The 27,734-nt window shown below is 44.2% G+C and overlaps 1 protein-coding gene across 1 annotated transcript in view; it reads right to left on the bottom strand.

Moving 5' to 3' along the window:
• The window catches only part of C5H12orf42 (chromosome 5 C12orf42 homolog), a 456,508-nt gene that overhangs the window by 54,918 nt on the left and 373,856 nt on the right, over positions 1 to 27,734 (bottom strand). Inside the window, exons 12-13 of the mRNA XM_075599098.1 lie at positions 26,900 to 26,970; positions 18,844 to 18,954 (exon numbers count right to left, since the gene is read on the bottom strand). Coding sequence (XP_075455213.1) covers positions 18,844 to 18,954; positions 26,900 to 26,970 — 182 coding nt within the window. The remainder of the gene's footprint in view (positions 1 to 18,843; positions 18,955 to 26,899; positions 26,971 to 27,734) is intronic.

Here is a 27,734-nt window from a genome sequence, read left to right as displayed (position 1 = left end):
TATAAGATCCATTGGATGAATGAAGCTTGGATGTTTCAACTTTAGTTTCAGACATACAGTATTGCACTATTTTGTATATGTTTCTTATTTTTCATGGTCTTTGCGCTCCCTGGTTCTTTTGGACTTCGAAATCACCTGGATTAAAGAAAGTAATCCTGATCTAGGGTCGAGCAGCATCTGACCAAGTTGTTTGTATAAATTTAATTTAATTTTTGCACATATTCACTTTGTTTGTCTATAGCACAAAGTATCACTAGATTTATTTAAATCTATTTAAATCACGTTCAACACAGTATTCACCTGAAGTTATGTTTCAAATCCTCACTTATAGGATTATTGTTTAGATTTAAGCGCTATTGGATAACACCCCCCTTTTTTCACTAGACCTAGTGTTGGTCTATTTAGTAGGAACAGCCATGGGTCCAATGGAATTGTGAGGTCCAAAATCCTCCTAAGCCAATCCTTAATTTCCTCCCATAGGGGGTTGATCCGAGGGCAAGACCATAGCATATGCACCAGATCAGCTGATTCTCCATATTGCTTCGGACACAATGGGGAGTATCCTGGAATAAATCTGGATAATTTTAGTGAGATACCATCTCATTAACACTTTATGCGCGTTCTCCCTTAATGTACAGATTGAGCTTTTGACTGCCGATACAAATATCTCATCCCAGGCTTCATCTTCCAGCACCTCACCCAGGTCCATTTCCCATTGGGACACATAGATAAGCTTTTGGGTCTGAACAGGTTACCTCCTTATACATTTGTGATATAAGTCCACTTGTATCCATTTCTAATAAACAGAGCTTTTCGAAGTTTGTCAATGGGGGACTGGAAGAATGTTTGTTATAAAACATGCTCTGATCTGGAGGTATCTAAAGAATTCCGAATGGGGGATATTTTTTTCAGATCTAATTTGCTCAAATGTTTTGATACTCCTGTTTCCCTCCAGATCCCTAAGTCTTGTGAATCCCTTCTGTTTTCAAATTGCAAAATCTGCACTTTTCAGGTCCGGAACAAACTCCGGGTTACCCCAAAGAGGGGCCATTAATGAATTTCTGGTTGTCAGGTAGCATATAAATTTAGAGGCTTCTCAAATTGTCCAAGAGTTGGCCATCGAGGATAGTGGTATCTTTCATGGTTCTAAACACCGCTTTTGGGGACCAAATCAGGTTTTCCAACTCTAAGGGAGAGCAGACTTCTTTTTCTAACTCCACCCACCTCTTCCGTTTGGGATCTACCTGCCATTGAGTAATTTGACATAATTGTGCCACTTTGTAATAGGACAAGCAAGGTACCGTCAGCCCCCCCCCCCCCCCCCGACAATGTAGGTCTCTAGGATTTTCCCTTTTACTCTCGTTTTTTATGTCCCCAAATAAATTTAGAGATTATGTCCTTCAGTCTCAGTGGCACCGGGATGGTCTGGAATAACTAAAGAATATGAGGAAGTAGATTCATTTTAACACACTAGATCTTGCCAATCCAAGAAATATTGTAAGTAGACCATACTCTGATGTCTTCTCTCAAAGTCTGAAAAAGTTTGGGGAAATTATCCCTATAAATGTTTTTATAATTGTTTGTGATATGTATTCCAAAATATTTAATATCATTTTGTTGCCATTTAAAACTGAAATTAATGGCTATCAGTTTCTCCATCTCTTTTGGTAAATTTATGTTTAGGGCTTCCGATTTTGTTTGGTTAATTTTAAAGCCTGAAATTCTGTTGATCTTCCCCAAGAGGTAGAATAGGTTGGGCAGGGAGGTGAGATATCTAGATACAATCAAGAAAACATCATCTGCATATACAGTAGAGCTACTTTATGCGTCTATTGGTTAATTTGTATTCCCGATATATCCATGCTTAGAGCAAACAGCAAAGGTGAAAGTGGGCATCCCTGTAGTGTACAACTTTTAATTTTGAAGGGCTCCAAAGGGAAACCCTGATGTATCACTCTTGCTGCCGGGCTGGAATACAGTGCCAGGATTGCTCTCAAGTTTCTACCCCCAAAACCAAACGCCTTGAGCGTGACCTTTGATATGGCCAGTCTATCCTGTCGAAGGCTTTTTCTGCATCTAGACTCAACACCATAACCTGTATCTTTTTTGTATTGGCTATCTCTATCAGATCATTGGTTCGTCTAGTACTGTATAATCAGCTGCTTGCCTGTATTTGATAAAACCGACTTGATCTAGGTGTATTAGTCTAGGCAGGATACGACTTAAACTGACTTCCTGGCCCCGCGCTGGCAGCCATCTTGCCCCGAGTGTATGGCCGGCTCGGGGCTGAAAGCTGAAGTCGGAATCTGCTCCGGGTCAGTTTGTCGCTGGCCACCTCAGTCTCCAAGGGGGGAGTCCTGACCAGCCTCCAGAGGGCCAGCGCTCCACTGGGGTGAGTAAAATCGGTTGCTCCAGTGACACCAGAGCGGTGTTCCGGTGTAAAATGGCAGCTCCACGCCACACAGACCCCCACACCTTCAGCCGACCACAGATTGGCTCAAACTTCCCAAAAGTTAAAAATTTTGATATGGCCATGCACCGTATGGCTCACTCTCACAGATTGCGTTGATTTTAATTAATTCCGAAGGCCAGATGCAGTGGTTTGCAGGCTTCAATGGGTCTGCTACTGCAGAGCTCAGGGTTAGTTGAGCACCAGGCCACTCTCCCCTTGGTATTAAATTGTAAGTCAGTTTAATAAATAATTACCACTAATTGTTTGCCAAGAAATTAATGTCCTCTATGAAAGTCCTTGTTCTTATTTCTGGAAAATATAATAAGGTAACAGCTAATATTATGTAACAATATATTGGAAGTGATTACTGAGATCTGAATGTCAAAGCAAACTATTTCTGGTTAAATGGCAATAAGTAGTTTTGTTTATGGCTTTATACTGTGCAGGCCATTTTCCACCTTAACAGCCACTTATTGCAGTCAGAAACCAAATTATGTGCTCTGTCCTGCTGGGTATACAATCAGTTGAAATGGGAAAATAATTGAAAAATTAGATGCTTATGTTGTATTCACTAAATTAGTGCAATGCATAATATGTGGTATTCTGAGCCTTCTGATTAGCATGATCAGACTAGTGTTGTAGGAAGTTAGGTACCCCCTTGTCAAGTAATGTACAATATGCATAAAAGTAACATGAAAACCCTCACATCACATAGTGACCGTTTCTCTGTCATTTTGATTTTTTTCAACAATGTTCTTACTTTACTTTTTATGCTACCCTTTTTATGCTACCCGCTAAGATTGCATAAATGTTTCAAAAGCTGAACTGCAGTACGTAGCACATTGTTGCAAGTTGAATGGAAAATAGAGCACATTACAAATGTTCTCAGTTTTATTTTTACTAAATGTTGTGTGTGTATATGTATAGTAGATGGTGCAGAACAATAGGCACTCCGTCTGGTTGAAACAATGTGGGTGGAAATCCTGTATGGTATAAAATAGGCAATACGATACCGTCTGAAGACGTTTGTATTAACAAGACATCTTATCCAACGTTTCGGTCCTCGTGCGGGACCTTTCTCAAGGTGATGTGATATATATATATATCTATATCTATATCTATATCTATATCTATATATATATATATATATATATATATATATATACATATATATATACATATATATATACACACACACTTATAATAATTTATTGTAAATCTCGTGACAAATTTTCTCTATTCATACTCTCCCATGCTACCTACAAATGAACCAAGGAGGTCATATACATTTGTTTTCTTACATTTTCCTGTTACTTTCAATTGGTGTGGTGCTATTTTTTTCCTGGGTGCCAAGGTAGTGAAAAATATGGTCATGAGATGACGGAACAGAGGAAAGTGTCTTCATATACTGAAGAAATAGAATGTAACCATGATGGAGGACAGAAAAACAATAGCATCAAGTGAGGCTCAAACCTTAATGATAACGCTAACGTGTCTAATATACATACAAGGATGTTTGTACACACTGTTTATTGTCGTTGTGAAGATTCCAATGAGCCAAAAAGTGTGACCAATAAATTAACTAATTTGATATTACTATGTAACTATGATATTGCTATGCCTGTTATACATTACTTTAATATTCCACGATTTTTCATGATATTACCAGTAAACCCATTAATTGACAGGCGGTATTGGTGTGCCTCAGTCCCACTGACTAGTATATATAAATAAATATGAAAAGAAAATCAGACAAACACACCAGGGATAAGTATCAAAAATTATATGAAATAGTACAAAGTAACACCAAAAACATACAATGCCACCAACACTGTTATCTGCTGACAAACACCAACAGGCTACATACGTGACAGTGTAATGAGTTGCGTAACAATTCTCAACACGTTTCGCACGTACAACGTGCTTCATCAGTACAAATATATATATATATATATATATATTTATCAAGCAAATAAAAACACCACTTGTGAGCACATTCACGTCAGACAGGTCTGCAGCCTTGCCTATATACAAATCAATGGGATAGCGCACCAATACCCACGATACTATAGGAGCATATTATCCATATGTAAAAGCAAGAGCTAAAAATAGATAAAGAAGGTTGTTAGTAATAAAAAAGAAAATTGTTAAGCCAAACCAAGCTAGGTATTAGAAGTTTGTATACTCACGTAGATTGTAAGTCGTTGTCTTGGGTTAGTAGTTCCAAAATTTAGGTTGAGAAATAGTTTATTCGGTCATTTAATTGATGCTACATCCCACAAATGATCAAGTAGAAACACACATTTGCTTCTTGTAATTTTATTAGTAATTGTAATCGAAAACATTAAATACAAGTATATACTATATACAAGTGCAGACTAGTTGCCCTCCTCCTCAAATAGGATACACTTACCGTCCAGGGAGTATAGGCAACATGAAGCAACATCAAAAGAATATGTGTCACCCATGTATGCCACATTACCAATCTGTGGGGCTACATACCAGTAGCCTGCAATTCTCTAATGAATACACTTGCCCACACTGCCAATCGATCGCAGGGATGTCTTCTTCCACTGCTTGTAGAGGAATACCGCCCCTTTGATGACGCGACGGAACTTCTGACTAATCAGGACAGAGCATCACGGGTAGCTACGGCAACCACCCACATGAAAACAACGTCGCTCACTGATGACGCGACGGAACTTCTAACCAATGAGGATAGAGCATCGCGGGTAGTCAGGGCAACCATGCGCATTACATAAACAAGGGGAGAATCTTTGATCATGCTTAAACACTGGAGATGGGGATGTCGCGCATCCATGACGCGGCGCGATCTCGCATTAATAACCTTAGGGCGTCACGGGCAGCATCTATAAACAAACCAACGTTGAGAAACACTGTTGTCCCATGCTAATATGCCATGACAGCTCTTTTTCAAATTGACTTTGCCAACATAGTGCGAGTTTAATTATAACCTACAGAGGGATGACTGGCCACGTGACCTGACACAGCCAATCGTAGCCTTCCTCTCTCATTTCAGAAGGGTAGGTGGGATTTACACATTCTGAGGACCTATCATAGTCTGTAATCAATTAACCAATAGGGTAACAATAAAGTGTATAAATAAGTAAGGGAATCACTCTGTCTTTGCCCCCGATGAAGCCACTACAGGTGAAACATATGTAGGGCAAGCTAAGCGTTACCACCTAGTTCGCTGGCTATATCGGAGAGGTCTGCTGCCTAACCTCCTTTCAGAGTGTTTCGGAGACTTCAATAGGAAGCACAACACTCTGACTACTCCTTATCTGGTGTATGGTTCTAAGTACAAGACACATACTTTGTGATCTTGCGACAGCTGCTGAAGCTTATCATAACAGACCCACAGGCTCATTCAATCTTGAACCTGACGGCCTGGCACAAATGTGTATATATATTTGATCTACATTCTACCAGGCTTAACCACACTCATTTTGAATCTATACATCATTTTAGGTTACATCCCTTAATATTTGGGAGTAGTGTTCTAAGGACTTTAAAATTGTAACAGAACCACTACCACTTCTAGTATAATTATTTAGTTGTGGGACACTCATACTTACAATAGTGGTTTCTATCTACATTGTTAGTCTGAATTAGGCATACAGCTAACCTCTCCGTTTTTAATTTACTTTTTAATTTTTTGGTTCACACTACTGCTGCAATAAATATATTTTAATTGTTTATTAATAAATAGTAAGTTTTAATACAGGTACAGGTGTTTTCTTGTGCGGCATATAGGGAACTTCTCTTTATCCTTCTGTTCAGTTCCAAAATTTAGTCTAAATTAGTCCCGGTAGTATTTGGGAATAGAAATGTGCGAACCTGTCAAAATCCATTCTTGAGATTTTTCTCGGTTTTAGTGGTGCAATCTGATCCACGCAATGAAATCCAGAGGCGGATTTCAGCCTCTTAAATCCGTGGTTTCTGTGGAATCCACCAGAATCCGTTCCACGGATTACATGGAGTCCAAAACCGAAAGCATTTATTTTGCCATTCCCACTGCCTGCCTGTTTGTCACACACTTTCTGGTGAGGGAAATGAGAGGGTTTGTGGGACTGTGTGGTGAGAGTAGGGAGAGAGATAGAAAGAGAAATATTAAGATAACAATAAATTAGAGAGACAAATATTTATTTTTTATTATGACGGGTGGCAGCCAGGGCACCATTTGTAGCGGTCATGGCCAGACTCACAACACGCTAATGATCGTGTCTCTTTTCTTGTGCCTCCTCAAGTACGTGGCTATGGAGATCCTTCATCCTTCGATCCTTCGTCCTCTCCATCTTCCATCATGGTGATCTTTGAAAACTTCGGAGAACATCCAGGATTTGAGGGCAGCTTCTTGTTGCAGATTAGATGCATATGAACATGTATTCCTCAACCATGAGTGATATGAGTAGGAACAATCTATCTCCTTAGCTTTCCACCCTATCACTGGGAACAGAACTAAGGGACCTACCCAAAGTAATTCCCCAGCTACTCCTCTAGGTCTCCTTAATGAGAACCTGTATTAAGGTGACCAGTTCAAGAACATATCTACAGTATATTGCCCTTACACTGGGATACTTTCCCTAAGTAGAACACAAGACATCAAGTGCTTACCCTTAAAGAAAATAATCGTATGATAAGATCCCCCTCACTATATGTCCATGAAAATCTGGTCTGTAATCTTCCATCCCCATTTTATATATCTAATAGTGACATCATTAGTCACTATGTGTAACGGATCGGGGGACTCGCTCTTCCCAGCGTGTCCCCGTCACCTTGGTTCATCCGGCTAACACTTCCGTTTCCTTGCCTTCCCGATCTCTGCCTCATCCCCTCGCGGCGCGGTCTGCGTGCATGCGCGGTCCCCTCACTGTGCGCGCGTTCCCTGGTCTCCCGTCAGGGGACTCACGCCCCTCGGCGTACCTCCGTCTCCCTAACCTGGTTCCTCCACTCCAGTCGAGCACCTCCTCCGCGTTGCTTCTCCCACGCTCTGGTACTCGCGCGCCGCACGCGCGCCGCACGTGCGTGACTGTGTTACAGAAGGCGCGCGCACCCGCTCTACTTACCAACCCTCCACAGGTACTGGCTCCGCCCCCCGGAGGTTTCAGGCTATTACCCTAGATTACTTCCCTGTCTCCTCCCCTGCTCTCACACATCAATCCCTGCAAGCTCCCAGACAAACCCCTGCTCCACCCCTTCCTGCTATTTGTCCTCCCTCCTTTATAACCCCAGTCTGTCCTCTCTTTCCTTGCTCTGCATAGCTTTCCTGTAGCTCCTGTGTGTGCAGTGTCTATGCCCATCTCCCTTGTCTGTTTCAGATCTGGTTCCTGTCCACACACCTTGGGGTGACAAGGCCTGCGGTGCTGTGCCGTCCGCAGCTCCCTCCTCCTGTTGGCAAACTGTAGGCTGCAAAAAAGTAGCAATACTTGCACATGAAGGCCTGAAACATCATTTTTGTGGGGGGTGTTTGCCTGATTCCTGGCTAATAAAGGCAATTAGTTATCATGATGGAAGTCTTCTGGTGAATTTTCTTTACATGCACTAAGAAACATGAAACAAGTCTATGAATGTTTTAGTGTGCTGTCTCCCCTCCATGTTTATTTTCCTGATTACTTGGTAGCATGGTTACACTTCTTGAGAGACATTCACCTTATTCTAAATATTTATATATTTGTTTTTGCTCTCTATTATGGTATCTGGATTCATTTCTGATTGAGTAAAACTACCTGTAGAATGAAAGCATGTGAGAAAAGAGAGATGGGGAGGAAATAAGATAAATGCACGAGGGGAGAACAGATAAAAAGAATATGAAGGGTGTAAGAAGAGATAAAGATGCTGGGGGAAAGGAGAGAGAGAGACATACTGGGGTGGAGAGGAGGGAGAAAGATATGCTCAGGAAAAAGAGAGAGAAAGACATTCCGGGGAAGAGGAGAGAGAAAGACATGCTGGGGTGGAGAGGAGGGAGAGGGAGAAAGACATGCTGGGGTGGAGAGGAGGGAGAGTGCGAAAAACATGCTGGGGTGGAGAGGAGTGAGAGTGAGAAAGACATGCTGGGTGGAGAGGAGTGAGAGGGAGAAAGACATGCTGGTTTGGAGAGGAGTGAGAGTGAGAAGGACATGCTGGGGTGGAGAGGAGTGAGAGTGAGAAAGACATGCTGGGGTGGAGAGGAGGGAGAGTGAGAAGGACATGCTGGGGTGGAGAGGAGTGAGAGTGAGAAAGACATGCTGGGGTGGAGAGGAGTGAGAGTGAGAAGGACATGCTGGGGTGGAGAGGAGTGAGAGTGAGAAAGACATGCTGGTTTGGAGAGGAGTGAGAGTGAGAAGGACATGCTGGGGTGGAGAGGACTGAGAGTGAGAAAGACATGCTGGGGTGGAGAGGAGGGAGAGTGAGAAAGACATGCTGGGGTGGAGAGGAGGGAGAGTGCGAAAAACATGCTGGGGTGGAGAGGAGTGAGAGTGAGAAAGACATGCTGGGGTGAAGAGGAGTGAGAGTGAGAAAGACATGCTGGGGTGGAGAGGAGTGAGAGTGAGAAAGACATGCAGGGGTGGAGAGGAGTGAGAGTGAGAAAGACACGCTGGGGTGGAGAGGAGGGAGAAAAACATGCTGGGGTGGAGAGGAGTGAGAGTGAGAAAAACATGCTAGGGTGGAGAGGAGGGAGAGTGAGAAAGACATGCTGGGGTGGAGAGGAGGGAGAAAAACATGCTGGGGTGGAGAGGAGGGAGAGTGAGAAAGACATGCTGGGGTCGAGAGGAGGGAGAGTGAGAAAAACATTCTGGGGTGGAGAGTAGTGAGACTGAGAAAGACATGCTGGGGTGGAGAGAAGGAGAGTGAGAAAGACATTCTGGGGTGGAGAGGAGTGAGAGTGAGAAAGACAAGTTGAGGTGGAGAGGAGTGAGAGTGAGAAAGACATGCTGGGGTGGAGAGGAGTGAGAGTGAGAAGGACATGCTGGGGTGGAGAGGAGGGAGAGTGAGAAAGACATGCTGGGGTGGAGAGGAGGGAGAGTGAGAAAGACATGCTGGGGTGGAGAGGAGTGAGAGTGAGAAAGACATTCTGGGGTGGAGAGGAGGGAGAGTGAGAAAGACATGCTGGGTTGGAGAGGAGGGAGAGTGAGAAAGACATGCTGGGGTGGAGAGGAGTGACAGTAAGAAAGACATGCTGGGGTGGAGAGGAGTGAGAGTGAGAAAGACATGCTGGGGTGAGAATAGTGAGAGTGAGAAAGACATGCTGGGGTGGAGAGGAGTGAGAGTGAGAAAGACATGCTGGGGTGAGAGTAGTGAGAGTGAGAAAAACATGCTGGGGTGGAGAGGAGTGAGAGTGAGAAGGACATGCTGGGGTGGAGAGGAGTGAGAGTGAGAAAAACATGCTGGGTGGAGAGGAGTGAGAGTGAGAAAGACATGCTGGGTGGAGAGGAGTGAGAGTGAGAAAGACATGCTGGGTTGGAGAGGAGTGAGAGTGAGAAAGACATGCTGGGGTGAGAGTAGTGAGAGTGAGAAAGACAAGTTGAGGTGGAGAGGAGTGAGAGTGAGAACGACATGCTGAGGTGAGAGTAGTGAGAGTGAGAAAAACATGCTGGGGTGGAGAGGAGTGAGAGTGAGAAAGACATGCTGGGTTGGAGAGGAGTGAGAGTGAGAAAGACATGCTGGGGGGGAGAGGAGTGAGAGTGAGAAAGACATGCTGGGGGGAGAAAGACATGCTGGGGGGGGGAGAAAGACATGCTGGGGGGGAGAAAGACATGCTGGGCGGGGAGAAAGACATGCTGGGGGGGAGAAAGACATGCTGGGGGGGGAGAAAGACATGCTGGGGGGAGAAAAATATGTTGGGGGGGGGAGAGAAAGACATGCTGGGAGGGAGAAAGACATGCTGGGGGGGAGAAAGACTTGCTGGGGGGGGGAGAAAGACATGCTGGGGGGAGAAAGACATGATGGGGGGAGAAAGACATGCTGGGGTGGAGAAAGACATGCTGGGGGGGGGAGAAAGACATGCTGGGGGGGAGAGAAAGACATGCTTGGGGGGAGAAAGACATGCTGGGGGGGAGAAAGACATGCTGGGGGGGGAGAAAGACATGCTGGGGGGGAGAAAGACATGCTGGGGGGAGAAAGACATGCTGGGGGGGGGAGAAAGACATGCTGGGGGGGGAGAAAGACATGCTGGGGGGAGAAAGACATGCTGGGGGGGGGAGAAAGACATGCTGGGAGGGAGAAAGACATGCTGGGGGTGGAGGGGAGAAAAATAAATGCCGGGGGAAGGGGAGAGAGACATGCTGGGAGTAGATAAACACATGCTGGGGGGAGACGAATATATGCTGGGGGAAGGAGAGAAAAAGATGCTTGGGGACAGGTGAGAGAGACATGGGGTAGATAGAGAGAAAGGCGTGCTAGGGGGAGGAGAGAGAAAGACATGTTGAGGGGAGGAGGAGAGGGAGACATGCTGGGGGGGGGGAGAGAAATACATGAAGGAGAAAGAAGAAAAATACAAGAGAGGAAGGGAGAAAAGACACAGAAGAGGCAAAGATTGAATGACATAAAGGGTGTAAGAGAGAAAGACAGGAGAGGTAGAGAGTAACAAACAAAGATACATGACAGGGCAAAGTAGACCAAATGTGATTATATCATATGGGGGCCCCAGTTTTCACATTTGTCATAGTCAAAAAAGATCTTGTATTGACTGCCCTGGTAACAGGTTTTTTTTGTAGCATGCTCAACATTAAACATGACAAAATGTGTGTGTCATATTTTGCTGATGTATTTGCAGTCCAGGGGGAGCATAAAGGGAAACAAGACAAAACACAACAATCTAAGTGCAGACAATTAAATAAAGTAAATAAAGTCTGTAGAATTCTTGGCTCCTATGTGCAGCCTACTCACAGGATTTTAGTGAAAAACGGGCAACAAGAGACAGCTTGGATAGCAGGAAAAACTTCAGGCTTTGGAGTGATGTTATTCTCCAATCACAGCGAGATGAGGATGTAATAAAAACGTTAAAACACACATGAATCACCAAATGTGATATAGGAGAGTCGCTTTGTGCCTGGCTCACCCTCCGCCTCTGTTCAGCGATCGATCAGATGGTAGGACGTCTCTGCGGTCAGCTCTCTGCTTCCCGGTGACTCTCTGGGGTGTCGCGTCACTTCCGGTTTCGGCTTTTGGATTGATAGTCACTAGCACCTCGTCTCTCCTCCTCTGGGCGGCTACCACTCAACGCGTTTCGCCAATCGGATGTTCAGTATTGAGTTATTTATTTATTATCATTTTATTTTAAGTGGTCCCTAATAGTGTTAGCTCCTGTTTTTTCACCGTCACATATCTCATGTGTCATATTTTGCTACATTGTGTTTTTTAATAAAATTTGTTTCCATCTGATAAAACAAGACTAAACTTTTTTCTTCTAGATACATTCTATGTCATTTTCTAACACATTGTGTGTGTGATGGGGATACTGTATTACATAGTGTAGATTTGAAGTATCTTTAATACAATATTCATTTAGCAACAATGCTCAATTCTCATTTACAACATTATTCTTCATATGATATTTATTTTGATACTTGTTTTAAATTAGGTTTAGAGTGACTATTTCAACTAGTGACAAGGCTAAGCTACAACAGGCCAAATTCTTTTACTTGTTCAACACCCAAAATACATTTCTAAAGCAAAACAGATAAAGAATAAAATTAAACTAGCGGCGAAAAGAGACAAACAACAAAGCATAAAGGTACAATAAGTGATGAAAAATGGACAGCTACAAAAACTAATGGTTAGTTTTAGCTCTCCAATTCTCTCTTAATTTTCAGTTCTGCATGACCCCAGAGTTTTTTTTTACTCGATTCAATTGAAAGACAAATGAAGATGTTTAGCCTAATGATTAAACTATGATCAAACTATGATCAAGACAGCAAGTCTGCAGTAAATGCATAGTTGTAATCTGACAGATCTGATATATGGCAAGTCTAAACTTGCAATTAATAACATGTAAATCAGCAATGTTTTCAAAACCTTCAGAGATGGAAGGTTTTGTGCCACTTAAGCCCTTTATGTTTGCTTATAACCACTGTCAAAATTAGGTTTTAAAAGCTAAAGAACATACCTTAATCTCCCACCTCCTCACTTTCCCACTATTCCAGCTTTCATTACAATCAATTGTCTTCTTGCATGAAAGTCTATTAAGAACTTTCACGTCAACTTTGTTCAAGGTACCTTAAAATACTATTAGAACTAGTATTATGTTAAGTTTAATTATAGGTCCTTTCATATTCCTTGCTCTGAATGCATCTATTCTATGGAAAAACTTATGGTTGTGACCTACAAAGCTTTGTTTCACAAACAAAATCTTTTTTTTTTTCCAGCCAATTGCTTTGTGTTTCAAGTATTGAATACAACCCCACAGAACTCTGGTTCTCCTCTTCAGGCTTCTACAACAACAAAGTGTTCCTTTAAAACTATTATGTTCAGGTGATTTTTATGTAGACAAATATGTGTATTCTATCCTATGTACTCTAGTCCTTTTCTATCTTTCTCTTTGAAAACTTTGTTTAACTTGTTTTTTTCATGTACAAAAACAAAATCATGGTACCAGTGAATAAAAGGAATGTTTATTGGAGGCACACGTACAAGCTAGAAAAAAAATGCTGTACTACCTTTGTGGTTTTGCATTTCATAAGAAAAGAAACCACAGACAAAGCAAACACACAATAATGCAAGCAATAAAGGACTTTACTGATTCATTATTATTGTTATTATTTTACAGGAAGGACATTCATGAAATAAGGTCAAACCCTATAGGGTAGTACACTCTCTTTTAGTCTTATTGAGGAATGGAATACAATAGCGTTGACAGATGGACAAAATGGGTCTGATAGAGTCAATGAAATTAAACAACAATGGCAAGCATTACTGAATTGCTCTGTTATAATGGAAATATGAATACTGGACTATGAAACACAAAGTTGTTCCAATGCCTTAGTGCTATTGCCTCCCAACTGGTTCATGTCTTGGTATACTAGAATTAAACCAACTTACTGTAATATGATATCTGTTTGATGTCTGAATAGCATTCAGCCTTTGCCATAACAGGATAATTAAGAATTAAGATACCACAGGGATTGCTTTACATGCCTATTTAGCACACATTGGGCGCTCTTGGCTCTTTGCCACCATGTACCTAAGGAGGAGTATAAATAGATGAAAAATAGTGGCTGTGCCTGTACGAATGCTACTGCAATATTTTTAACCAATGAACACATTCACTGCACAGGGGACCTATAAAGATAATTACAGACTCCCTTGTGCTTGGAAGGTAACAAAATCTGATTTGTTGGTAGCATAAAAGTGAGCACCTCCATTTTCAAATCCAAAGAGACAGCGTTAGGCATGTTTTTGCTCTCCAAAAAATTATTGAAAATGATACTGTATATACTTAAACTCCGAAGCAGGTGAATTTCCTTCCCAGGTCAAAAAGCAAGGCTGTACCTAGTGATGCCTGGCTCATCCGCATGTTCATGAGAGGGGTAGCAAATTGTTGATGCTATTTACAGAAGGGTCACAACATGGCAACAATAGCAATGCAGAAGGTGTCAATACTAGATTCCTAAGAATCCTTTTAGTTTTTTATTATTAGTATAAATATGCCTATAGTTAGTAAAACAATGATAAAGGACATATGATCAGAATCAGATGTAGGTGGTAAAAGAGGGTATGGAATACTACTAATTTTTGTGTGTGTGTGTTTTTTTTGTAAACCAGGAGTACTACTAGTTTCTCTTATACAAAGCTACATTTACGTTTTAACTTTTTATGTTCGTATTTTTTTATTTTTTAACGGCTGTTTCCTTTTTTGTTTAGAGTAAACTGTATGAGCGTTTCTAAAAATAAGGTCAAAAGAGCTTTGCGACAATTACAGGCTTCCAATTTGTGAAATCATGCACGGTGCTACTACTGTCATGGCACTCTGACCATTAATATAGACCATTAATGTAGAATGTCTTATTATTATGCAGCATAATACAGTACATACTACCGTTCTAAAACCATGTTGCTGATATAAATTGGGAATTAAAGAACGACCTAAAAAACTATTTGCAGCACACATAGGGGCTTATTAACTAAACTTCAATAAGTGCATTGTAGCACTATAAGTGCCCTTTTAGTGCAATATTGTATGCGTAGCTATTCACAAAGCTCTGATAACAGGGCAATATTGCACTAAAATGGCTTTTTTATAGTACTATAAAACTTTGGCTATAACAAGTTGTGCAATAAGCTGAAAAATACCCCAAATCTTATTTTTTGCCAGAAACTGCTATTCACTAAACTCCGATATGCATATAGTACTATAAAAATTTGCAATCTTTTCTTGACAGCTAAAGTTTGGCACTGAATGAATTGTAATATGCATAACAATGAGTTTCTTTTATGTTGACTTTATAGGATTGACACCGGGAGTGCCCGGGGGTCCTAGCAGGTCCCCGGATTTCCAGGGGCCTTCAGAGCTGACCCACCTATTTCAGCTCTGGAGCTCCCTTGAATTCAATCCTATGCAGTAAACATAAAATTGCAGCCAGTTTCATTACCTTAGCGGCTAACCGCTAAGGTAGCGAAAGGGTTAAATAGCAGGCACTGCTTTGTTGTTGGTACATGGAGTGGGTGAAGCTTGTAGTTGCTTGTAGTTGCCCCAGGATGGGTGTTTAGGCCTTGCAGGAGGGTGGCAGCCAAAGTTAACCCCTTCATTACCTTAGTAGTTACAGCTGCTAAGGTAATGAAGGGGTTAACCCCTTGCGCTACCCTCTCGCAAGGCTAAACACCATCCTGGGGCAACTACAACCTTTACCCACTCCCTAAGGGCAGAGTCCCTAACCTAGGGGCCATCCCTCATTACTTACCCACTAACCTGGTGGGGAGTTGGGGCCTGTCTGGGACCTGGGGGACTTTACCTGGTGTAGGAGCCACTTCCTCTCTACACCCTTCCTTCCCCTTCCTGCTCCCAGCTCCAACTGCAATTGCTCTAAGCCCGCAAAATGTCTCTATCTGCCTGTGTGGGAATCCTGGTCTCTCATTGGCCACCTTGAGGCACCTGATGCTTGCCTCTCTAAGCCTCATGGGAGTTGTAGTCCCGTGGAGGCTTTTTCTGTATTGGGGCCGCGTGCACGATCCTACTGCGCATGCACAACTCCCTAAGGGCTGCCACAACCTCCTAGCCTGTACCTCGGATGCGCGATCACGCCGCATGCGCGCGCACCCGCAATGGCGGCCCCCGCTATCCGGGTACGCCGACGATCCTCCTACACCTCGGCTCGCTTCCTGCACCGGCCCCCACATTTGGGAACAGCCGGCGGGTCCGTCGCTGCCTCCTGCGGCACCCGCGACCTCGCTGACCTAAAGGAAGGGGGTCTCTGGGAGACGGAGGGCACCGGGGCTACACATAGTTACATAGTAGATGAGGTTGAAAAAAGACGTTCGTCCATCAAGTTCAGTCCTCCATGTCCTCTGTGTCCTCCGTGGGCAGCAACATTACAATAAAAATGGAAACAAAAAGAAAACAGCGCACAACGCCAAATAGTGAAGCAAGTATAAATATATATTATAATAATAAAGGGGTAATAAATCTGCGTACATCAAGTTGATAAAATATGTGCATTTAGTGTATATCACACTAGTTTACCACTCCGCAGCTGTAAGCAGGAAGGTCTGGTACTTGGCTTTCTCTGCAGGAGCCTCCGTGGTGGTTCTGGGGCATGGGATCCTTCCCTCACTCCTCTCCGGCAGGACGTCACTCTCAAGGGGGTTTCCATTGCGGGTGCGCGCGCATGCGGCGTGATCGCGCATGCAGAGAAAGCCAAGTACCAGACCTTCCTGCTTACAGCTGCGGAGTGATAAACTAGTGTGATATACACTAAATGCACATATTTTATCAACTTGATGTACGCAGATTTATTACCCCTTTATTATTATAATATATATTTATACTTGCTTCACTATTTGGCGTTGTGCGCTGTTTTCTTTTTGTTTCCATTTCTTAGAGTGTGTGGGGTGCTGAGCCACCCCTAATGTTTATAGCAGCAGACGCCTTTATCAACCACACGGTTATGATATAATTTTATTATCTTATCACTTATTCACTGTGGTATTGTGGTTTATTTCAATATTTTATGGTTTAGTCACTGCACTGTATCCATATATATTTAAAAGTTAGATAGTAGCGCCACAGTTTATTTTTGTTTTTTCATTACAATAAAAAACAAATTCCTGACCACTAACCCCTTAATCAACTTATCAGTTAGTAACTGCTATAGTAATTATAGTATTATAGTAACCATCCCCCTTGCTAACCACCTGGGAGGCCTAGCCACCCTCCCCAGGGCAACTACCCCCATGTCCCACACCCATTGAGTGCCACAGTGGTAAACCATGCCTCCAATATGGGCATGGATTGCCACTATGGCAATGAATGGGCAAGCTAAAAAAAATCCACAATATAAAACATATCACAATTAAATAAATACAAGCATTTCACAATAAAGCCACTGTGTCTGTGGTAAGCCACACTGACAATGAATGGGAAACCTAAAAAATCACATTACAATGAAATAAAAACAAACATTTGCCTAAAAATCCTTTGCTTGTCACTGTGATGATCAACATTGTTAGGGCCCGGGCGGGAGGATGAGAGAAAGAGAGGAGAGAGAGGAGAGAGAGGAGAGAGAGGGGAGAGAGGGGAGAGAGGAGAGAGAGAATATGTATTGAGGAACATTATTTAGGGAAGTTCAGGTAGTTGGGGAAAAAGCAGTGGCCTTTATGGTTACATCAAAAGTATTTGTATGCATCAGGGGTGGCCAACCTTTTTCGCAGGTGGGCCAATAAATGGGCAAACAAAATTCTGGTGGCCACTGTCCTCCCCATGGCTGCTGTAGGGGTGCAGTAGAAGTGCAGCAACTGGGACAACAGCAGTCTGTGTGGTGTGTGCAGGACCACCGATGACTTTCCCGGGGACTAGAGTTTCTACCTGATCATACGGGGATCAGCCTCTTCTCACTTCGACCCGCGCACCTGCCCACACCAGAAGTTGGGCCTGGCCAGAAGTCAGGCCCAACTTCCGCCTCTGCCACGAGACCCCTGCAACATTTGATCCTGCTGTGGAGGGGTGCTCCATCCTCACAGAATTTGGGCTTGATTTCCGGCATGGGCCTGCAACAGAAGAGGTTGATCCCCATAGGATCATGCGGGCCACCTCAAATGTGGTTGTGGGTCAGTTGGCTACAGATAATGGTAAAAAGTGGAGGGAGTAGTTGATTCATGGTATGACAGCAGGTTAAAATGAATCTGTTCAACCAGCCAACAAGAACGGGACACACATTACTCTTACAATTTCTCTTCTCACCACTTGATGTGAACCTTCATTTCACCCTGTTTCCCTGTATCTGCTAGCTGAGGCTGTGACTCTGATATTGAAGTTATCATGAAAATATAAATGGCAGAAATATCTTAGGAAAGCTATTCAGCGCTTTAAGTGAAATAAGATGCGAGGCTAAATCTAGTTTAAGTAAACTAAATTAAATAAAAATAAAATAGTTGAAAAATGTAACTACCTTTGAGTGAACATTACCCTTTAGATCATGGGGTATGTCAAGCATGGCACAAAATAATATACAGGTACATGTGTGTAAACCCAAGAACTTCAGCTTTTAATACTTTCACACTAGTACCGTAAAACCCTAATTTTGAAACTAACTACTGCATTTTGATTTGTTTAGTGAGACTTCAGCCCTTTTTTTTTATAGCAAAAACACAAATGGTGAACAGAATCACCCAGGTCCCTATTGGCACGCACTCATGATGCACAAGTATAATTAACAAGGATGCAAATCCATTAATTTCAACCAAAATTCCCACTACCCCAATGAGGGTATATCAACAATAGCAGACAGACAGTCTGTTTAAAAACAGAAAATAACAAAACTTTAATGTTGACAGATAGTCACGCCGCAGCAAGTGTAAGTATGTACAGGTGAGTTAAAAAATGATCCCCTGAGGGGAGGTGTATCAGGTGGAACGTTGGTAGTGAAATCAATCGGCTTAGTAGCTGTATTGTAATAATCTTAGCCTCACAACAAATCATTCCATATATATAATGTGGTGCATCCTTGTTAATTATACTTGTGCATCATGAGTGCGTGCCAATAGGGACCTGGGTGATTCTGTTCGCCATTTGTGTTTTTGCTTTATCTCCTCCCTACGCACCTGGAGCCTTATATTTGATTGTTTGTTTCTGGTACTGAGCGATAACTGTATTTTTGTGTGTTCTTTTTATTTTATATACATGAAAGAATAAAAGAAAATAAACTAACCACACATTTTTGTTATGCTGTTTTACTTACCCTATATACATAGAGCTCTTCAGCATCACTTAAGACATTGGATGGAACTATTTCTTTCAAACCCATTAGGACCTGCAGACAATTCAAATATCCATCTTCATCATTATCCACCTTAAATAGAAATAACATTCATATATTAAATTATGCCTAAATAGTCAATTCAATGCAATAAATGTATGTAGCCCCACCAGGTGAGGTGACACTGGCCACTTTGCAGCAGTCAGCTAGTTGTTGAAGTCTTATCTCAGGGGAGCTGGTGAATGGTTACATGTTCTTAGAGGTAGGCAGAAAGCAGAGAAGGATGGAAAATTGGGAACCAGGGACTATTGTAAAGAAAAAATTAGAAAGTTTAAGGGTAACAATGATATATTAATGCAGCTTTAACTTTACCCAGCAGGTGAATCCCAGGCCTCCCCTGAACTTTTCTTAAGGAGGTTAGAAGGGCTACCCCATAGAAGACTTTTTCAAGGTTTGGACTAGGGCGAACCTCTTCAGTTGAGATAAGGAGACATCTCTTAGGATTCACAAGTACTCACAGGATGCATGTTGACAATCCTCTTGATGCTCTGGTAGTCTTTTCACCACTTTTCCAGATTAACACACATCTCTAGATGCTTCTGTCGCTTGGTTTACCTTGTAAGTATTTATATTGCTAAAACTAGGAACTAGAACATAACAAAACAGAACTGAGAACTGAACAATGGACTAACAGAACTCAACTCAGTGCTATAGAATGGGAGACTGGACTATTTTTACCAATGCAACCTAAACCATTCCCACCATTTGCTGCAATAGCTACAAAGGGAGGGAATGCCCAAATGTAATAGGTGGCTACATTTGGTATCGTACTTTACTTTGCTAAGGGTGACTGAAAGAAGCAAAAACCTCTAGCCCTAAATCAAAATACGTTCTATAGGGGTTGGTAGGCACTCTGACCAAATGTATGTGTACCTCAGTCTCCTGGAGTAAATCAGGAGACTGGGAGAAAAGGCTGCACTGTGATCATTGGCAGCACAATACAGAGTATGAGATCAACCCAGCTATCCTGCTTCTCCCCCAGGAAATCACAGTCAAAGGGTGAGATATGGTACATGGCAAGGAGGACAGGAATGAGATGAGATCGAGTAACTGGGGTCCAAGGAATGAGCATAGAGGAGGCACTGTTGTGATATTAGAATAAAAGGGTAATATTGTGGTCACAGGAACTTAAGAGTGGGGGCATATGAACATAAATTATTTTTCTCCTGAAGGCGCTATGACATTGGGAGCGTATATCAACTGTTCTTGATGGTAAAACAGATCTGACCAGCTCCAGGGAACCCCTATTTCAGGTCAGTATAAATATATGAAGAAATCAAGCAGGGATATTTGCCTTAAGATTAAATCTTTCACATGCTACTTTTACAGCCATTGATTGATAATCATTTAAAAACAGCCATAGTGAGTTATGAACAGTCACATAATTTACACACACACAAAAATGACCACAGATTAATGTGCTAAAGATACCAATACTCTGCCCCTTTCTCTCCATGGCGTTAAGCCTATGCTAATGAGATGTACAATGGACGTTTTTGCATATGCAACCCTTGTCCCCCCCCCCCCCCCAGACTCATCTGTGGTGTCTAGGGTGCGTGAGGGCAGATTACATGCATAGTGGTGGTGCATATCTGCGTGGAACAGGAGGGCCTGAGCTTCCCGCGGTGTTATGGGGGGAGACCAGGACCAGGCTTCTGGGGTATTGGCCTCCATGGTATCTTAGTGGTGGTGCAGCGCCTCCATCTTCTAAAGCTCCCAGGGATATGGGAGAGGACCCGTATAGAAGAACCGCCCTGGTCCAGGGATGAATGCTCCAATCACACAGTCTTTGGTAAAAGCCACAGGGTCTTTATTGTACTCACAGCTTATTAGAGCAGCACACAGCAGCAATAGTACACAGCAAAACACTTCCTTCACAGTGTACAGGATCTGTCTCCTTCTCCTCTCCTTCCCTCCAAATAGTTCTCCTCAGGATGGTCTGAAGGGGGTCTTTGCTCCCTGCCTCCACCCTCAGCCCAGGGCGCTCAGGGTGGGGCTAGCTCTTCCCTCACCCCCTAAGCAGGGTGAGGGGCACTGGTCCACCTATAACTCACTAGGCCCTACTCCTCTGGAACCTAGGATCTAGCTCTCACCGTCTGACTGTCCAGGTAGACACTCCAACACTAACAGAACAGGGAGCAAACAGGAACTGCAACTAAGTTTGGTCAGCCCTGCCCCTCATGACATCAACAGAACCTCCCCTCTGCATCAGGCTTACAGCAGAGTCAGGCTTGTATCTATCAATCAGTCAGGGCTTACAAGGGGGGAAACCCATGATTACTACTGGGGCCTGTCATTAACAGGACTTACCCCAGTAGTAGGAAGATGTTATAGCCCATGCTGTTTACAGGGGGCTACACTCTCCCTATGGTTGAATCCAATGGTCCCCACTTGGACCTAGCTTTGGCAGTACCATCCTGCAGTAAACAACCTGGGGAACAAACACAGGTTACACATTCTATCATAACATTTTAGGAGGTAGTAGTATTAGACAACTGAGTACCAGTTACTCCCAACGTGGAGAGCCTAGTGATAATGTTTGGGATCCGGCTTCCTCACTCTCCTGCCATTATGATCCGTGATCGTCACAGCGAAAGATTGGACCGACCCATGCTCTGGCCGATAGCTTACACCATGCATGTAGATACATCTACCTATGCTCCATATGCGGACCAATTCACTTATCTTGTCTTCATTATGGTAACCCCCTTGACCAAACTTGGTCCGAAGATATTCCTGGGCTGCCTCCCTAAGCCAACTGTCTCGGTCCTCTTAAATTTCCCTCATGATAGGCTCAGGCACATAAGGGTATTCATATCCGTGGGACTGCCGGTATCTAGCCCTATGGCCCTGTCAGTTCTACTCAGTTTGGTGAGCTTTCTGTTACCCGCCCTGCTTGGCAGTACCCAAAACACAGACTCTTCCGGGAGCTACTTCATCATATAAGTTACTGGGGCCTCGGGGTACAACAAGTTTCTGCTCTATCTCCCGGTACCTATGATCTAATTCATCCTCCACCTCTTGTTGAGTGAAAGAACCAGCCGCCCACCAATGATCAACAATATTATTCTTAATTAATAGGAACCGCGTACGGTCCTTCCCCTCGTGGTATCCGGTGAATAGGGGTGCCCACCACTTGTCATGGTGCTCGTACTCTGTGGAATGACTAGTGCGTTCTACCTCTGACTCTACCTGAGATGATACACCGGACGTACCCGCATCAGTAGATCCCGAGCAATCTCTCCTCCCTTTGGCATTAAAGTACCTGGTAGGGTTCATCTTATGAACCACGTTGCTGGTAGGCCCAGCCTCTACTGGAGTGTGGGACCCACGGGCCCTCCCTCTAGCTGCAGGAGAAAACAGCACAGGGTTAGGCACAGGTATAACATTTGAATATGGTATCTCCCCATCAGACCCCTCATCGCTCAATTCCCAATCCCGCAAGTCCTTGGAGTATTTGGGGTATTTACATAACTTATCCCTAGTAGGTCCCGGTGGCACCACTCGTGACAGGGCAGAGACAGTGGCCGGGGCAATGGAGCTATGGGCTGGGGCTGGGGGAACGTCCAACTCAATGTCCAGCAAACGGGCAATTCCGCGACCAATGGACGCTTTCTTAGATGCGCTCTCCGCCATGCTTCTGGCTTCTCTAGAGGGGCCTCGACTCCTTAGGGTAGCCAGAGCAAGGGCTGTATCTATGCTTCGTGAGGAGAACAGCGCTCCCGGCCTTCTCTTTCCGGTGGAACCGGAAACAACGTCTTCAGGGGTGCCCGCAGAATCTCCATCCGCTCCGTGGTCACGCACCGGAAGTGCGTCGAGGACCGGCATGGGCGGTGGCGGAGCATCCGGTGCACGGCCGGACAAGTAGGCCTCAAGCCTCTCCTTGTCCTCCGTGGTTGCGGTCTTCGCCTGGCGGGAGTAAGGGGGTGGTGGAATCTCCTTAGCGCTCCGCTGCTGTTTGATGAAATCGGGCTCCTCTAGGGTCGTCTCGATCGCCATCTCCTCCGCACTGGGAGTCATCACGGCCGTGGGACTGCTACGAGCCTCCGGTCGCACCAGCGCTCGCTGTCGGACGGTATCCGCGCTCGTCTGCTCCTCCTTGATGCCGCGTGGGTGGTTCGCCGGTAGGCGCATCGCCACCGATGGTACACCAGCCTCTTCCTCTGAGGATATCATGATCGGATCCTCCGCTCGGGAGTCACCGGGTTCTTCTGCGATACAACCAGTGGGTATAGGTATGAAGCTGGCGGGCTCCGGTACCTCCACTGCGGTCGCGCTCTTCTCCGTCGACGGCTCTTTTGGCTCGACAGCCAGTCGGGCCTGGGTTCTTCCCGGCTGCTTGTAACGGGGAACCAGGGCCATTCTCTCTGTGCTTTCCGCCCCCTCCGCTATCGTTCCCGAAGAGGCACCCTGTGGGGTCTCAGTCAGTGGCCCCGGCTCGGTAGGCCACAAGTAGAACGTGCCACACTGGAAGCATCGTGCCTTGGTGCTGGGTACCTCGCCAGGTACCCCGCAGTGGACGCACAGGCACCTCAGGTATTCTTGCTCCGCGATCTTTATTACCAGCAAGCCGCCTGGTACTTGGAAGATCGAAGTATTCATCTCGGTCATGGTTCGCTCAGGGTTGGAACAGCTCAGTGTTTCAGCTCCTTGCTCCTCGAATGCCAGACAAAAGTGAAGCTCTTCGCTCTGGCTTCCGGTCCCTCCCTTCGCTGGGGAGAACTCTCCTGATTGGCTCTCCTGGGGCCTCCTCCCTCTGGTGGAATCCAGAGGCAGGGCCTTCTCTCCATCAGTGTGACGTGACCTGGCGTTCTGACCAGCCACGGCACAGGTGGGTGGGCTTTCGCGCCGCTCCGCTCCTCTTGTAAGGAATCTGGGTTTGGCGCCAGACTCTTGCACATTTCCCGCCACATTTTTCTCACTGTCTCTTTGCATGATTCACGTGCTTGCTCCAGGATTGGCGGGAACCGCCATTTTAGATCGGCTCTCTTGCTCCACGGAGCACATGTCAGGACGGACGCCATCTTGGATGAGCCCTCCAAATGTACATGTGCCCTATTCTCAGTGTCTACTGGGTATCTCGTACCTAGACACTGACTGACCTCAACTCGTGTGCTCTGCATTCTGTTTCTGTATCCCACTAATATGAGGTGGCTTTACCCCAGGCTCAGCGGAACTCCTCTCCTCCATGCACTGTACTCGGTGTCTACGGTGCAAGTGCTCTGTGGTGCGTTTGTGTGGGTGATAGCTAGTGTACCGGGCATCTCCCTAGGTACGGGCATCTCCTACTTTTGGCCACTCATAGCGCGGGCCCTGGGCCATGGTCCCTGGACTAGTTAACAGGCTCACCCCCCCAGTTGCCTCACGCTATCTGCCTCAAGGGACTTGAACAGCTATAGCTATTCACCTCTCCTACGCCACCTCCTAAGGACGTCCAGGGCATACTGTGTGAGAGTCTACGCTCCCCTGACTACCCTCAGTGTACAATTGCGCCCTTCCTTCTCCAGCACTTGCACAGAGAGTGCATCTCACTCTTCCTGTTCCGCCTCGCTATAAGCCTGACCTGTTCTGGCATCTCAGCAGCTCGCCTCCAAATGTAACCCTTGTTCCCCCCCCCCCCCCCAGACTCATCTGTGGTGTCTAGGGTGCGTGAAGGCAGATTACATGCATAGTGGTGGTGCATACCTGCGTGGAACAGGAGGGCCTGAGCTTCCCGCGGTGTTATGGGGGGAGACAGGACCAGGCTTCTGGGGTATTGGCCTCCATGGTATCTTAGTGGTGGTGCAGAGCCTCCATCTTCTATAGCTCCCAGGGATATGGGAGAGGACCCGTATAGAAGAACCGCCCTGGTCCAGGGATGAATGCTCCAATCACACAGTCTTTGGTAAAAGCCACAGGGTCTTTATTGTACTCACAGCTTATTAGAGCAGCAATAGTACACAGCAAAACACTTCCTTCACAGTGTACAGGATCTGTCTCCTTCTCTTCTCCTTCCCTCCAAATAGTTCTCCTCAGGATGGTCTGAAGGGGGTCTTTGCTCCCTGCCTCCACCCTCAGCCCAGGGCGCTCAGGGTGGGGCTAGCTCTTCCCTCACCCCCTAAGCAGGGTGAGGGGCACTGGTCCACCTATAACTCACTAGCCCCTACTCCTCTGGGACCTAGGATCTAGCTCACACCATCTGACTGTTCAGTCAGACACTCCAACACTAACAGAACAGAGAGCACACAGGAACTGCAACTAAGTTTGGTCAGCCCCGCCCCTCATGACATCAACAGAACCTCCCCTCTGCATCAGGCCTACAGCAGAGTCAGGCTTGTATCTATCAATCAGGCAGGGCTTACGGGGGGGGGGGGGGAACCCATGATCACTACTGGGGCCTGTCATTAACAGGACTTACCCCAGTGTTAGGAAGATGTTATAGCCCATGCTGTTTACAGGGGGCTACACATATTATTAGCTTTATGGATATGTGTTAACCTCCGGGAAATAATAATGATTGTGATAACGGTCCGTAATTAGCACTAGGTTAGCAGACCTCTTTACATCTGGGACGTAGTGTGTAACTCTTTACCCTCCATCTGATGCCAGTGACACATGATATTCTTAGAACATCATACATTATTATTATTTCAGACTGTAACCGCTTTCCTGTGCTTCTGCTGCTTGAAATAAAACACAATCACTTTGTCAAGGTGCAAGGATTTTGGAGTCATAAAATTATTATAACACAGTGAAAAGTATGTTACTTAAAGCAGCAATTTGCGTTGCTCAATTATTATTTTACCAGTATAGTACGTAGCTCAATCGCAAAGTATCCCTTTTCCATTAGAACAATATGGCCCCCAAAAGGTCAGCCTCAGTCCGACCCACAATTACAAAAACACTTCATCGGTTTTCTATTGGTGATCCTGCGACCATATTTGTAGCTATTTTGAACAAACGAGCAACATTTAGAAATCGAATTGTCCAGCAACCGAGAGATACCCTGGAGCTGCGAGCTTTGCTGAGGTCGTTGGACCCCCAGCACCTATGCAGATTTAAACACAATTGCTCTTTGTAGGGGAAGAGCAGGCATTATTGCTTCAACCTGCTTCAGTTAAGTTCTTACCAATTTCTAAAGCTATGTCTCAGTATTCCGCTCTACAAAAGTCATGTACAGTTTAGAATGTCGTCAATTCCTTAACCCGACTTTAGAATAAATCACCCGCCTAATATTTTGCCATAGTGAGAAGTTTACATCTTATGTCGGCTTTGGCAAATGTTTGGAATGCACAGTAACATTTTGAACAAACATAACTTTAAGTGCAACAAGTTGCCCTTCTAGAGTTAACAAAAAGCGTTTGCATTTTTGTAATAGGAAACCCTTTTTATACGTGGTTATTTTAAATAACCTGTTTGATATCACTTTCTGCTGCATAAAAACATTAAACACTTATAAAGTACACCCAACATGCCTCATTTTAATTGCACTTCACTGTAAAAACCCTGAAAGTACTGAGTTTCATTCACAGCCATTCAAATAATAGGACTTTTTACAACCACAGAATAGCAAATTCATCACCATAATTTAATTGTAGAAGGTTATTAAAGAGCAGTTTTACTCCCCTCCCGCTTTGGCGCAGCTTTTGTGTCTTACATTCAGACTAATCAAATTGCAGATTCCAAGAGTACTGTATTAGTCATCCCCATTCCTTTTAATTTGTTTAATGGCCTCTCCTTTTTTCCTGTGTGTGTATTAAATGGCTGTGCATCGCTCTGGCTCACGACATGTAAACAAAGAATAGATTGGGGAACAGTTCTACGAAAAGAATAAAGCGTGCCTCCATTCTAAAGTTACATTTGATGTTCGAGTAATTCATGGGACGTGTACCACAAGCAGCGGTGCTTATTATTTCTGCTTAACTGTCTACAGACATAGGAGGAGTGAAGGGGGAGGGTAGAGAGAAAAGAAAGAAAAGAAGTCTGAATTTACACTTACCGCTTCAAAAGCCCTTTTATACTCAGCCAACTTCTCCTGGCTGAAGATGCAGTATTTTGCCAAAAAGTCGACTGAAAAAGAGGACAAAAAGTATGCAATAACCAATAAAGGAAGCCTTTTTCATTTATTTATTTTTTTCACTTGCATTTTGTTTTACATAAAGACATCCTTTTGCATTGCAGAGTTCATTATGAGGACAGCAATTCAGACTGCAGAAGGGAATTGCTGCCCTCCCTGGTATAATTTTGATGTACGTTTGCGAGGAAGCCTTTTCACCTGGCTGAGGACACCAAGTCAAACTCGTCTTTCAAAAGAAGATGCTTAGCATGTAAAACACAGAAAATGCTGCGTCTCCACATGTAAACCTTATTGAAAAGCAGGGAAGCAGTTGTGTAGATTGTGATACTTCTACACTGCAGCATTTTATCATTAAAAAAAAAAAGTTATTATATTACTACCCTACATGAAAAAGATTAGCCAAGCAGACATGTTATGTTAAATAATAGTAATTCCGGAAAAAAGACTCCAGGAAAAAAAAATCAGTGTTGTGTTCCTCAGATCACCTTTGTATTTGTCAGATGAGGCATGTTATAATATAGACAACTGTAATAAGTTGTCTGAAATTACTCTCCATTGATGGGCAGCTTTATTAGTGTCGGAACAAAAGGACAGGCATTTCAAAAGGATTTGGTCAAACAAATAGAGCCCCTAAATGTGACAAAGTATAATTTCTCTATTTCCTTTTGAAGAAATAGAAATACATTTATAGATTTTGGTGCATGGCTGTCCGAAGCTCTGCAGTGCACAATTTGATATTATTTCCATATTTTGCGTT

This window comes from Ascaphus truei, chromosome 5 (genome assembly GCF_040206685.1).
Source record: "Ascaphus truei isolate aAscTru1 chromosome 5, aAscTru1.hap1, whole genome shotgun sequence".
Classification (NCBI taxonomy): Eukaryota; Metazoa; Chordata; class Amphibia; order Anura; family Ascaphidae; genus Ascaphus; species Ascaphus truei.
The sequence above is the reverse complement of the archived record's forward strand: the minus strand, read 5'-3'. Positions and strand labels throughout refer to the sequence as shown.